General features: G+C 47.8%; 3 protein-coding genes across 3 annotated transcripts; 1 reads left to right on the top strand and 2 right to left on the bottom strand.

Annotated features, from left to right (window-relative positions):
- Positions 1-117: 117 nt before the first annotated feature.
- LOC6544887 (SPRY domain-containing SOCS box protein 3) lies at positions 118-1878 on the bottom strand. The gene is made up of 3 exons (XM_001973115.3): positions 1332-1878; positions 468-1029; positions 118-402 (listed from the first exon to the last, which is right to left on the bottom strand). Exons 1-3 carry the CDS (start codon positions 1653-1655, stop codon positions 260-262), a joined length of 1029 nt encoding a protein of 342 aa, XP_001973151.1. The 5' UTR covers positions 1656-1878; the 3' UTR covers positions 118-259.
- A 216-nt stretch (positions 1879-2094) lies between these two features.
- On the top strand, positions 2095-9390 carry LOC6544886 (putative U5 small nuclear ribonucleoprotein 200 kDa helicase). Its single transcript, XM_001973114.3, has 6 exons — positions 2095-2301; positions 2397-3092; positions 3150-7893; positions 7958-8132; positions 8188-8470; positions 8530-9390. Exons 1-6 carry the CDS (start codon positions 2257-2259, stop codon positions 9013-9015), a joined length of 6429 nt encoding a protein of 2142 aa, XP_001973150.1. The 5' UTR covers positions 2095-2256; the 3' UTR covers positions 9016-9390.
- LOC6544885 (ATP-dependent RNA helicase glh-2) lies at positions 9386-11279 on the bottom strand. The gene is made up of 2 exons (XM_001973113.3): positions 10650-11279; positions 9386-10266 (listed from the first exon to the last, which is right to left on the bottom strand). The coding sequence occupies exons 1-2, from the start codon at positions 10765-10767 to the stop codon at positions 9494-9496; spliced, it is 891 nt and encodes a 296-aa protein (XP_001973149.1). The 5' UTR covers positions 10768-11279; the 3' UTR covers positions 9386-9493.
- Positions 11280-11304: the final 25 nt, after the last annotated feature.

Below are 11304 nucleotides of genomic sequence, written 5' to 3'. Positions count from 1 at the left end.
TGTACCTTTTCTCAGATCATTCGGCCATAGAGCAGACCGTTCGATTCCATATTTATATGTATATAAAAATAGCCGTGTTATAAAGCAAAAGGCTTAAAATATATAAAAATAGGTAAGTTGTGAGGTTGTTTCGTTTAATTAATAGATGTATTTTAGGAAGTCTAAAAGTAATTAAAAGTGGCTTCAGCATTGCTACTTAATACATAACTACTCTTCTTCAAATAAATGCATACTTAAAGTATTGATATGGTTGTTAAGGCTAAAGCAGGTAGTGGAAGTACTCATCGCACATCTCTTGGACACTAGCAGTATGATCCTCGTCGCCGCTATCACTGCTCCGCAACGTGATTTTGTGTGCATTGGCGTATAAGTCGTCCTCATCAACAGCCGCATCCTCAGTTTCTATTAATGGAAATCGCAAAAGTGATGTGGCAGCAATGATAGTAAGAGCCAGTCCATGATCTTACCTCGGTACTTTTGTTTGCGCCTTAACCTTTGCTTGGAGCTTGAGAGCACTGCTTCGTCGCCCAGATCTAATTCGTTTTCGCGGGAGTTTCGGGAGTAACGAATTGGCGGCGCCAGGAACCAGTAAGATTGTGTGATGCCTTTGAGACCCGGCATTTTACGCAGTTCGGCCAGCTTGAGCGGCTGCCTAGACAATGCTTGGAACGATCGCAGCTGCAGTGACACTGGTTGCGAAGTGCAGTTGATCAGCCTAATCACGGACTTTGCGGCTGTGGAGCAGACCATGGGATATATTTTAACATCCGGATCCGTAGGTACATTGGTGTAGGCCACTCCTAGCGATCTGCGATTCAGATAGAACTCTAGTTGCCCACTTGCTCGATCCAAACAGACACCAATCAGGCAGCCCTGCGAGAACTTCTGCCCATAAGGCAGTAGCTCACCACAGTGCTGAATTCTTCCGGAATACGAAAATCCCCAGGACTGGGCATTGGTGCCTAAAGCAGAGACAAAGTGGAACTTGAACTGCCCTAGATTAACGCTTTCCGTGCCGATGCCGAACATCTAGGAAAAGTTGAAAGAAAGGGAAGGCAAGTATAAAAAGAACATTATTTTACATTGAACTTTAGCTGGCTTATCATCTAGTTGGGGTGTCTGCTCAGGCTTCCTCCTCCCGCTGCGTCTGTTATCTTATCGCCGCGTTGCAATCTGTAATCCATAATACAATGAGGCGAACAATCAAGTCGTCTCCAATGGAATCGAGTACACCAGATGCCTGGTTACTAGTGTTCTATTTTAGACGACTTTGAGTGACATTCGTCATGCTGAGCATTCCAACTAGTTGCCAAGCCGGGCTGATAACTAACCACATCCGTGCCGGCCAGAGTCGTAATGACGCGCATCTCCCAAAAGTGCACCATGTTTGCTTTCAGAGCTTGTTCCCCCCTCACAATCGCCGTGCCCTGACTGTAGGTGGGATGGAAGATGATGTCTCTGTCGGTGACCACGGCATCCGATTCATCAGTGGCGTGCCACCGCCAGACGTTCACGTTTCCGGGCTCATCCTCGCCGCATCGGCACCTGACCAGGTCGGGTATGTGGCCCTTGTGGTTGGTGACCTCAATAGAGTTGGGAAACGGGCAATCGCAGAAGCCGGGATTGCAGGCTTCCTGGTACGGGGGCAGCAGCATGTTCGCACTGGGTCCTCCTTACTGGTTTCCCGTCGGTTGCGTAGTAATGACTTGTGTCAGCCGTGTGCAATGATCTCGAACAGTCGACGGACGGCAAATGTTTCAAGTTAAACCAGCTGCAGCCTCATATATAAGCACGTTACTCTGATCTGACTAAACAATAAACAAAACGATGCGTTGTAAATAGACGTCGGCATCTCTGCCGACGTCGCTGCCAGTGTGACCAAGGGGGACAATTCAGAGTTTAAATATACTAGAAAAACCTCAATTCTATTAATGATCGTCAATTTTATAGCACTTTCGCTTGTGTAGTGCTAATTTTGTGTTTACAAAAGCTAAAAACCTTTACCAAAATCTTAAATAGGTAGGACTAAATTTTTTTTTTAAATTGATACCGCGCTCAAACGATAGGTTTATACAAATGGTAGCCCTGACAACGATTTTCTGTTGCCGTCGCGCATATGGCATCTCTTTCGGAGATTTTGACAATCTGGCACCACGAGTAGCAACAAACAGCGGCTTTTCACTACGATTTTTTGCAAAAAAATTGTAAAATAGGATAATATAAGTGGTAAATACTCGTGAAATCAACTAAACAGTCATGGCGGATGCCGCAGCACGTCAGCTGCAGTACGAGTACAAGGCGGTAAGTGCTAAATACCGCCCGGAAAACTTCTCCCACTCCATGCGGCGTCTGAACCGAATTTCACAAACACGTAAAATGTGTTTTCCGTATTTCAGAACTCCAATCTTGTGCTGCAAGCCGATGTCCGACTCATCGAACGCCCGCGGCGCGATGAGGCCACTGGTGAGGTGTGCTCCTTGGTGGGAAAGCTGGACGGAACCAGAATGGGAGATCGGTACCAGCGGACGAAGCCGGAGAAAACGGAGGAGCGCAAGGTGAAACGCCAGAAGCGAGACGAGGCCCAGTATGACTTCGAGCGGATGAAGGGCGCCACACTGCTGTCCGAGGGCATCGACGAGATGGTGGGCATTGTGTATCGGCCCAAGACACAGGAAACGCGACAGACCTACGAGGTCCTGCTCAGTTTCATCCAAGAGGCACTGGGGGATCAGCCAAGGGATATCCTGTGCGGTGCCGCTGATGAGATTCTGGCTGTCCTCAAGAACGATCGCCTAAAGGATCGGGAGCGAAAGAGGGATGTGGACAGCTTGCTAGGCGCAGTTACTGATGAGCGATTTGCCCTGCTGGTTAACCTGGGCAAAAAAATCACAGACTTTGGCAGCGATGCCGTAAATGCTTTGACTGCTGCTCCCAACAATGAGGAGCAGATCGATGAAACCTACGGCATCAATGTTCAGTTTGAGGAATCCGAGGAGGAGAGCGACAACGACATGTATGGTGAGATTCGCGATGATGATGCCCAGGATGAAGGGGAAGAGGCCCGCATTGATCACACCCTGCATGCTGAGAATGTGAGTAATGTAGTTAAAATTGCGATTCCTATTTTAAATTCGTGTATCCTTTCCCAGCTGGCCAACGAGGAAGCCGCCAATAATGTAAAGAAAGAGCGCTCCTTGCATCCCTTGGACATAGATGCCTATTGGTTGCAGCGTTGTCTCAGCAAATTCTACAAGGATGCCATGGTGTCGCAAAGCAAAGCCGCCGATGTGCTGAAGATCCTCAAAGATGCCGCCGACGATCGCGATTGCGAAAATCAATTGGTGCTTCTGCTAGGCTACGATTGCTTTGACTTTATCAAGCAATTGAAGCTTAACCGGCAGATGGTTCTCTACTGCACCATGCTCGCCTCGGCTCAAACGGACAGTGAGCGGCAAAGAATTCGCGAGAAGATGCGCGGAAATTCTGCATTGGCCAAGATCCTTCGGCAATTGGATACGGGAAAGTCAGAGGATCAGGAGGAAGGCGAAGCACGGGGAAGCAAGCGTGGAAAAGGTGATGCAGAGGATGGTGGAGCGGCGGCTGCCGGGCAGGTGGCCGGTGTGCGACAGCTACTCGAGTTGGAAGAGATGGCATTCACTCAAGGATCCCACTTTATGGCAAACAAGCGCTGCCAGCTGCCCGACGGTTCCTACAGAAAACAACGGAAAGGGTACGAGGAGGTGCACGTGCCTGCGCTGAAACCCGTACCATTTGATGCCAATGAGGAACTTCAGCCTGTGGACAAGCTCCCGAAATATGTGCAGCCCGTGTTCGAGGGTTTCAAGACCCTTAATCGTATCCAAAGCAGGTTGTACAAGGCCGCACTGGACAGTGATGAGAATATGCTGCTGTGCGCCCCTACTGGAGCTGGTAAAACTAATGTGGCCTTGCTGACCATGATGCGGGAGATTGGAAAGCACATCAACGAGGATGGCACCATCAATGCTCAGGATTTCAAAATCATCTACGTGGCGCCCATGAAATCTCTGGTGCAGGAAATGGTGGGCAATTTTGGACGACGCCTTGCTTGCTACAATCTGACGGTCTCCGAGTTGACTGGAGATCACCAGCTGACTAGGGAACAGATTGCCGCCACGCAGGTGATTGTGTGCACTCCAGAGAAATGGGACATCATCACCCGAAAGGGAGGAGAGCGTACCTTTGTGAGCTTAGTGCGATTGGTAATCATCGATGAGATCCACTTACTCCACGACGAGCGTGGTCCGGTGCTTGAAGCCCTGGTGGCACGTACGATAAGAAATATTGAAACTACCCAGGAGGAGGTGCGTTTGGTGGGCTTATCTGCCACACTGCCCAACTATCAGGACGTGGCCACCTTCTTACGCGTAAAGCCCGATAAAGGCCTGTTCTACTTTGATAACAGCTATCGACCTGTGTCCCTGGAGCAGCAGTATATCGGTGTGACGGAGAAGAAGGCCCTGAAACGCTTCCAGGTGATGAACGAGATTGTTTATGAGAAGACCATGGAGCATGCTGGGCGTAATCAAGTCCTTGTTTTCGTACACTCGCGCAAGGAGACTGGAAAAACGGCCAGAGCCGTGAGGGACATGTGCCTGGAGCAAGATACCCTCGGTAGCTTTCTTAAGGAAGGATCTGCAAGCATGGAAGTGCTGCGTACTGAAGCCGAGCAAGTAAAGAACACCGAGCTAAAGGAGTTATTGCCCTACGGCTTCGCCATTCATCATGCTGGAATGACCCGCGTCGATCGTACTTTGGTGGAAGATCTATTCGCTGATCGCCACATTCAAGTTTTGGTTTCCACCGCCACTCTAGCTTGGGGAGTGAATCTGCCTGCCCACACTGTAATCATCAAGGGCACGCAGGTATACAATCCGGAAAAAGGACGTTGGGTGGAGCTGAGTGCTTTGGATGTTCTGCAGATGTTGGGTCGTGCTGGAAGACCCCAGTATGACACCAAGGGTGAGGGTATTCTTATAACCAATCACAGTGAGTTGCAGTTCTATCTCTCCTTGCTCAACCAGCAGTTGCCGATAGAGTCCCAATTCATCTCCAAGCTTCCTGACATGCTGAATGCAGAGATTGTGCTAGGAACGGTCCAACATCTCCAGGATGCAGTTAACTGGTTGGGCTACACGTATCTGTATATTAGAATGCTGAGGAATCCCACGTTATACGGAGTTTCCCACGATGCCATTAAGGCGGATCCTCTGTTGGAGCAGCATCGGGCTGATCTCCTGCACACCGCAGCTTGCTGCTTGGAGAGGAGTGGTCTTATTAAATACGATCGAAAGACGGGACACTTCCAGGTGACTGATCTGGGTCGCATTGCCTCCCACTATTACCTGACCCATGAAACCATGCTGACCTACAACCAGCTGCTTAAGCAAACTCTTAGTGAGATCGAGTTATTCCGCGTATTCTCCCTATCCTCGGAATTCCGACATATTTCCGTCAGAGAAGAGGAAAAATTGGAGCTGCAGAAGCTCATGGAACGAGTACCCATTCCCATTAAGGAGTCCATTGAGGAGCACAGCGCCAAGGTGAATGTTTTGCTGCAAGCTTATATCTCCCAGTTGAAATTGGAAGGCTTTGCATTGATGTCGGATATGGTGTTCATTACCCAATCCGCTGCCCGTCTAATGAGGGCCATTTTTGAGATTGTATTGACCCGCGGATGGGCTCAATTGGCGGACAAAACGTTGACGCTCTGCAAGATGATTGACAGAAGAATGTGGCAATCGATGACTCCACTAAGGCAGTTCAAGAAGATGCCCGATGAGATTGCCAAGAAACTGGAGAAAAAACACTTCCCTTGGGGCAGGCTTTATGATCTAGAGCCACATGAACTTGGTGAGCTGATTAGAGTGCCCAAGCTAGGAAAAACTATCCACAAGTTTGTGCACCAGTTCCCCAAATTGGAGCTCTCCACGCACATTCAACCTATAACAAGGGGAACCCTGAGAGTGGAACTCACCATTACACCGGATTTCCAATGGGATGAGAAGGTGCATGGCCAGTCGGAAGGTTTTTGGGTTTTAATTGAAGATGTCGACTCGGAACTCATTCTCCATCACGAGTTTTTCCTGCTGAAGCAAAAGTATTCCCAAGATGAGCACCAGCTTAAGTTCTTTGTGCCTGTATTTGAACCTCTGCCACCGCAGTACTTCCTTCGCATTGTCTCAGATCGCTGGATAGGAGCAGAGACCCAATTACCAGTTTCTTTCCGACACTTAATTCTGCCCGAGAAGAATATGCCACCTACGGAGCTGTTGGATCTCCAACCACTTCCTATTAGTGCACTGCGGCAGCCGAAATTTGAGTCGTTTTATTCACAACGCTTTCCGCAATTCAATCCCATTCAGACACAGGTCTTCAATGCAGTCTACAATAGTGATGAAAATGTCTTCGTTGGAGCACCAACAGGATCCGGAAAGATGACTATTGCGGAGTTTGCCATCATGCGCTTGTTCACCACTCAAACCGATGCCCGATGTGTCTATTTGGTCTCACAAGAGGCTTTGGCGGATTTGGTTTTTGCTGACTGGCATAGCAAATTTGGATCGCTGGATATAAAAGTGGTTAAATTGACCGGCGAAACTGGAACCGATCTTAAGCTTATTGCCAAGGGACAGCTGGTGATCACTACTGCGGATAAGTGGGATGTGTTGTCTCGTAGATGGAAACAGAGGAAGAACGTGCAACTGGTGAACCTGTTCATTGTGGACGAACTGCAGCTTGTGGGAGGCGAGGATGGTCCTGTTATGGAGATTGTATGCTCTAGGATGCGATACATTAGCTCACAAATTGAGAAACAGATCAGAATAGTGGCGTTGTCTGCGTCGCTAACGGATGCCAGGGACGTCGCCCAGTGGCTGGGCTGTAATCCCAATGCCACATTCAATTTCCACCCAAGCGTGCGTCCCATTCCGTTGGAGCTGCACATCCAAGGCTATAATGTCACCCACAACGCTACAAGAATCGCCACGATGTCGAAGCCTGTTTACAATGCCATCCTCAAGTACAGCGCCCACAAGCCGGTGATTGTTTTTGTCTCGTCCAGAAAGCAGGCCAGGCTCACAGCAATTGACGTTCTGACCTACGCAGCATCGGATTTGCAACCCAATCGATTCTTCCATGCTGAGGAGGAGGACATTAAGCCATTCCTTGAGCGAATGACGGATAAAACTTTGAAGGAGACTCTAGCGCAAGGAGTGGCCTATCTCCATGAGGGACTATCCGCCTCAGATCATCGCCTGGTGGAGCAGCTTTTTGACTCTGGCGCTGTGCAAGTAGCAGTTGTCTCCAGGGATCTTTGCTGGGGCATGAGCATCTCCGCTCACTTGGTGATCATCATGGACACACAATTTTACAACGGCAAGAACCATTCGTATGAGGACTATCCCATTACAGACGTGCTGCAGATGATTGGTCGAGCCAATCGACCCAACGACGATGCGGATGCCAAGTGCGTGCTGATGTGCCAGAGCAGCAAAAAGGACTTCTTTAAGAAATTCATCAACGAGCCGCTGCCCATCGAAAGTCATCTGGATCATAGAATGCACGATCACTTTAACGCCGAGGTGGTCACCAAGACAATCGAGAACAAACAGGATGCTGTGGATTATCTCACCTGGACGTTCCTCTACAGAAGATTGACCCAAAATCCCAATTACTACAATCTGCAGGGCGTCACGCATCGCCATCTCTCCGACCATCTTTCGGAGTTGGTGGAGAATACGCTAAGCGATCTAGAACAGTCGAAGTGCATCAGCGTGGAAGATGATATGGACACCCTGCCTCTCAACCTGGGCATGATTGCTGCCTACTATTACATCAACTATACAACTATCGGTATGAAGCAGTAGATATAAGTTGAAGCAATTGTCATCTTCATTTCCCTATCATGTTTTCACAGAGCTCTTCAGCTTGTCCCTCAATAGCAAAACAAAAGTGCGTGGACTGCTGGAAATCATTTCATCGGCAGCTGAGTACGAGGATGTGGTGGTAAGGCATCATGAGGAGCAGGTTCTGCGCACGCTGTCTCAGCGACTGCCCAACAAACTCACAGGACCCAATGAAACGGCTCCCAAGTAAGCAAGCCATTTATCTAGATTTGGAAAAGGAACCTTACTAACATAATTTCAGATTCAATGATCCGCATATCAAGACCAATTTGCTGCTTCAAGCTCATCTTTCGCGATTGCAATTGGGACCCGAACTGCAAGGCGATACGGAGCAGATACTAAGCAAGGCCATTCGCCTGATTCAGGCTTGCGTAGATGTGCTGAGTTCAAATGGCTGGCTTTCACCGGCTGTGGCTGCCATGGAGCTGGCTCAGATGGTCACGCAGGCAATGTGGAGCAAGGACTCTTATCTGAAACAGTTGCCGCACTTTAGTTCGGAGATTGTCAAGCGGTGCACAGACAAGGTAAGAATAACCACACTACAATCTCCAGGCTTATCTCAACTTTTCGTTTTATATTCCAGAAAATCGAAACCGTTTTCGATATCATGGAACTGGAGGATGAGGATCGCACTCGCCTGCTGCAGCTCTCCGATTTACAAATGGCCGATGTAGCTCGATTCTGCAACCGGTACCCCAACATTGAGCTGAACTATGAAGTCGTGGACAAAGATCGCATCAACTCAGGATCAACCGTTAATGTAGTGGTTCAACTGGAACGTGAGGATGAGGTCACTGGCCCAGTCATTGCCCCATTCTTCCCGCAGAAGCGCGAAGAAGGATGGTGGGTCGTCATAGGTGATCCCAAAACCAACTCCCTGCTCTCCATCAAACGGCTCACGCTGCAGCAAAAGGCAAAGGTCAAGCTGGACTTTGTGGCCCCTAGCCCGGGTAAACACGACTACACTCTGTATTACATGAGCGATTCCTATTTGGGTTGCGATCAAGAGTACAAGTTTTCCATCGAAGTGGGTGACTTCCAGTCGGAAAGCGAGAGCGAGTCAGATTAGTTTTCTTAAGGATCATTATTTGGGCATGTCCGCGCAAATGAAATTCAATCATTTTACAATTTACTCCCATCAATTGTAGCAATAATTTCTTGTATTTCTTTAGTAGGGCAAAATTGTACGAGCACCACCGAGTATAATTCTATTCAGTGATCCGTACAAAACAAAAAAAATAAATAATAAAAACTAACAAAAACGAGATATGTAGTTGGCTGATACCAAAAGGACTAATATTTAATAGTTAACAATGCCAATTCGTGTATTTTTTAATGCTTTTAAATTTCGTTTGCACCAATTCTAGTTTGTAAATAATTTGTAGTCTTGATCATCAAAATAAGACCATTGAATGTTTAATGAATTATCACAAATTATCTTCAATTCAATCATAAATATTTATTTGGGTTTTATAGACATTTGCACATAGGATTGCTGACCAATAGATTAACTTGGAGGTATTTTCCCTGTAGTCCGGATTTTGCTTTTAGCCGCTGACAGAAACTGCCGACCCATGGCTGCTGCCGCGGTTTGCTCCTCCATTGGCGAAGCTGGTCGTGGAGCTAAAGTCGATTGTCTGCCCATTGGGAAGGTGGTACACTTGACTCAGCGAAGCACCTGCCGCATTATTGGACCCAAAGGGGCTGGTGTTCTGGGACTGAGTAGCCGTGCTAGCCGAGGAGGCACCAAATGATCCATTGGCACTCTGCGACTGGAAGCCTTGAGCCTGCCCACTGGCGGCCGAGGATCCAAAGTTGAGTCCATTGTTGTAGTTGCTGTGGGCAGCTCCGTTGGATGCGGCCTGCTCCTGGTTGTAGCCACCGGGTCCGAGTGGTCCGAGCGGATTTAACTCGACGTTGGCATTGGCATTGCCACCATGGGGTCCGGCTCCCACATCAACACCCGCTTTGGTTCCCCCAGCGCCGGCCGATGTGTCTGCCTGAACTTTTCCACCGAACCCTTGATTACCGCCGAATCCTCGATTACCACCGAATCCCTCGTTACCTCCGAATCCTTGATTACCGCCGAATCCACCTCCAAAACCAGGCCCGCCACCGAATCCGGCGCCGAATCCGGGGTTTCCAGCATACTGACCACCAAATTGTCGCCCAAACTGACGCTTCACCCTCTTATGAGCAGCATTGATTCCGGATATTTGGTCGAGGACTGAACGAACGCGTCGTACTTGTGGGTTTGACTTCGGTTTTATGTACAAGGCTGATTCCACAACTACTTCCTCGATTGTTGCGCCCTTGGAGGCTGTAAAATGCAAATTTTTATACATTATTTAAGTGTTGGAGCTAAAGCTAATAAAAAACTCTATTCATTTTGCAATTAATAAAAGCCGAATAATTGCATGTTTAGTGTTCAAATTGTTCGCCGATATCTATAATGTTACGAAATATGTTGCTTTATGTTCAAACTATTTGAATATATGCCCATATGTTTGAATGTATATACATACACATACACATAATTTTTTAGATAGATATTTGTGAACCATTATGGGATTTGTAAAATATTATTTTCGAAAAGAATTAAGGAAATTGTACAATCCAATACAAGCTGGAGCAAAGTTTTGCCAAGTTTTGTAAGTCCCTAGCATTGTTTTCTGCGGTCAAAAAACTTAAAAATCAACGTACGCAAATCTTCATCGCCGGTTTGGACCTGCTTCTCGTTGCGCTGCCTCAGTTGGGGAAACGCCGATACAGCTCCCAGACAGATGAGGGCCACAAATAGCACCGGAATTGATAGATTCATTTCGGGTTCTTCGATTAGATTAGTTTCCTTCTTTAGGTCGCAGCTGGACACGTCCGTTGGCTGCGCCGCTTCGCGATCAACTGTTGGATGTATTTCAGTCTGTCCCAGCGGCCGATCAACTCTCACTTTCAGTCGCCACAGGGGGCTGCCCCTATGGTCTGATGGCGCTAATTGCTTCTATCGATATTCAAGATGTTCCGGCAAATACGAAAAAAAAATTAAACGAAAACTGGCTTGTATAATCAAACGATTTTTGGCACATGTAACAGATGCAAACTTTGTATAATGTTGTATTATGTAGGAAAAAACAAAACGGGTGTACAAAAGCCGAAACCGGTTTGCATCCAAAGCTCGAGGAGGAACTAGTTTGGTTTTCTTTTGTTTATTTTGTTGCTTGGAGGTGCCTGGTTTTTATTGCTTTTCGATTTCCTTTTCGGGAAACAGATGTTGTCCAGAACTTTTACGGGTCCCAAGAGTGGGGGCGGCCAGATCTCTCCAATGTGTTGGTGCTTCCAAGTGGGCGGCAACCCAGTGAAC

This window comes from Drosophila erecta, unplaced genomic scaffold (assembly GCF_003286155.1).
Source record: "Drosophila erecta strain 14021-0224.00,06,07 unplaced genomic scaffold, DereRS2 tig00000021-arrow-pilon, whole genome shotgun sequence".
Lineage (NCBI taxonomy): Eukaryota > Metazoa > Arthropoda > Insecta > Diptera > Drosophilidae > Drosophila > Drosophila erecta.
This window is presented reverse-complemented; position numbering and strand designations above follow the sequence as displayed.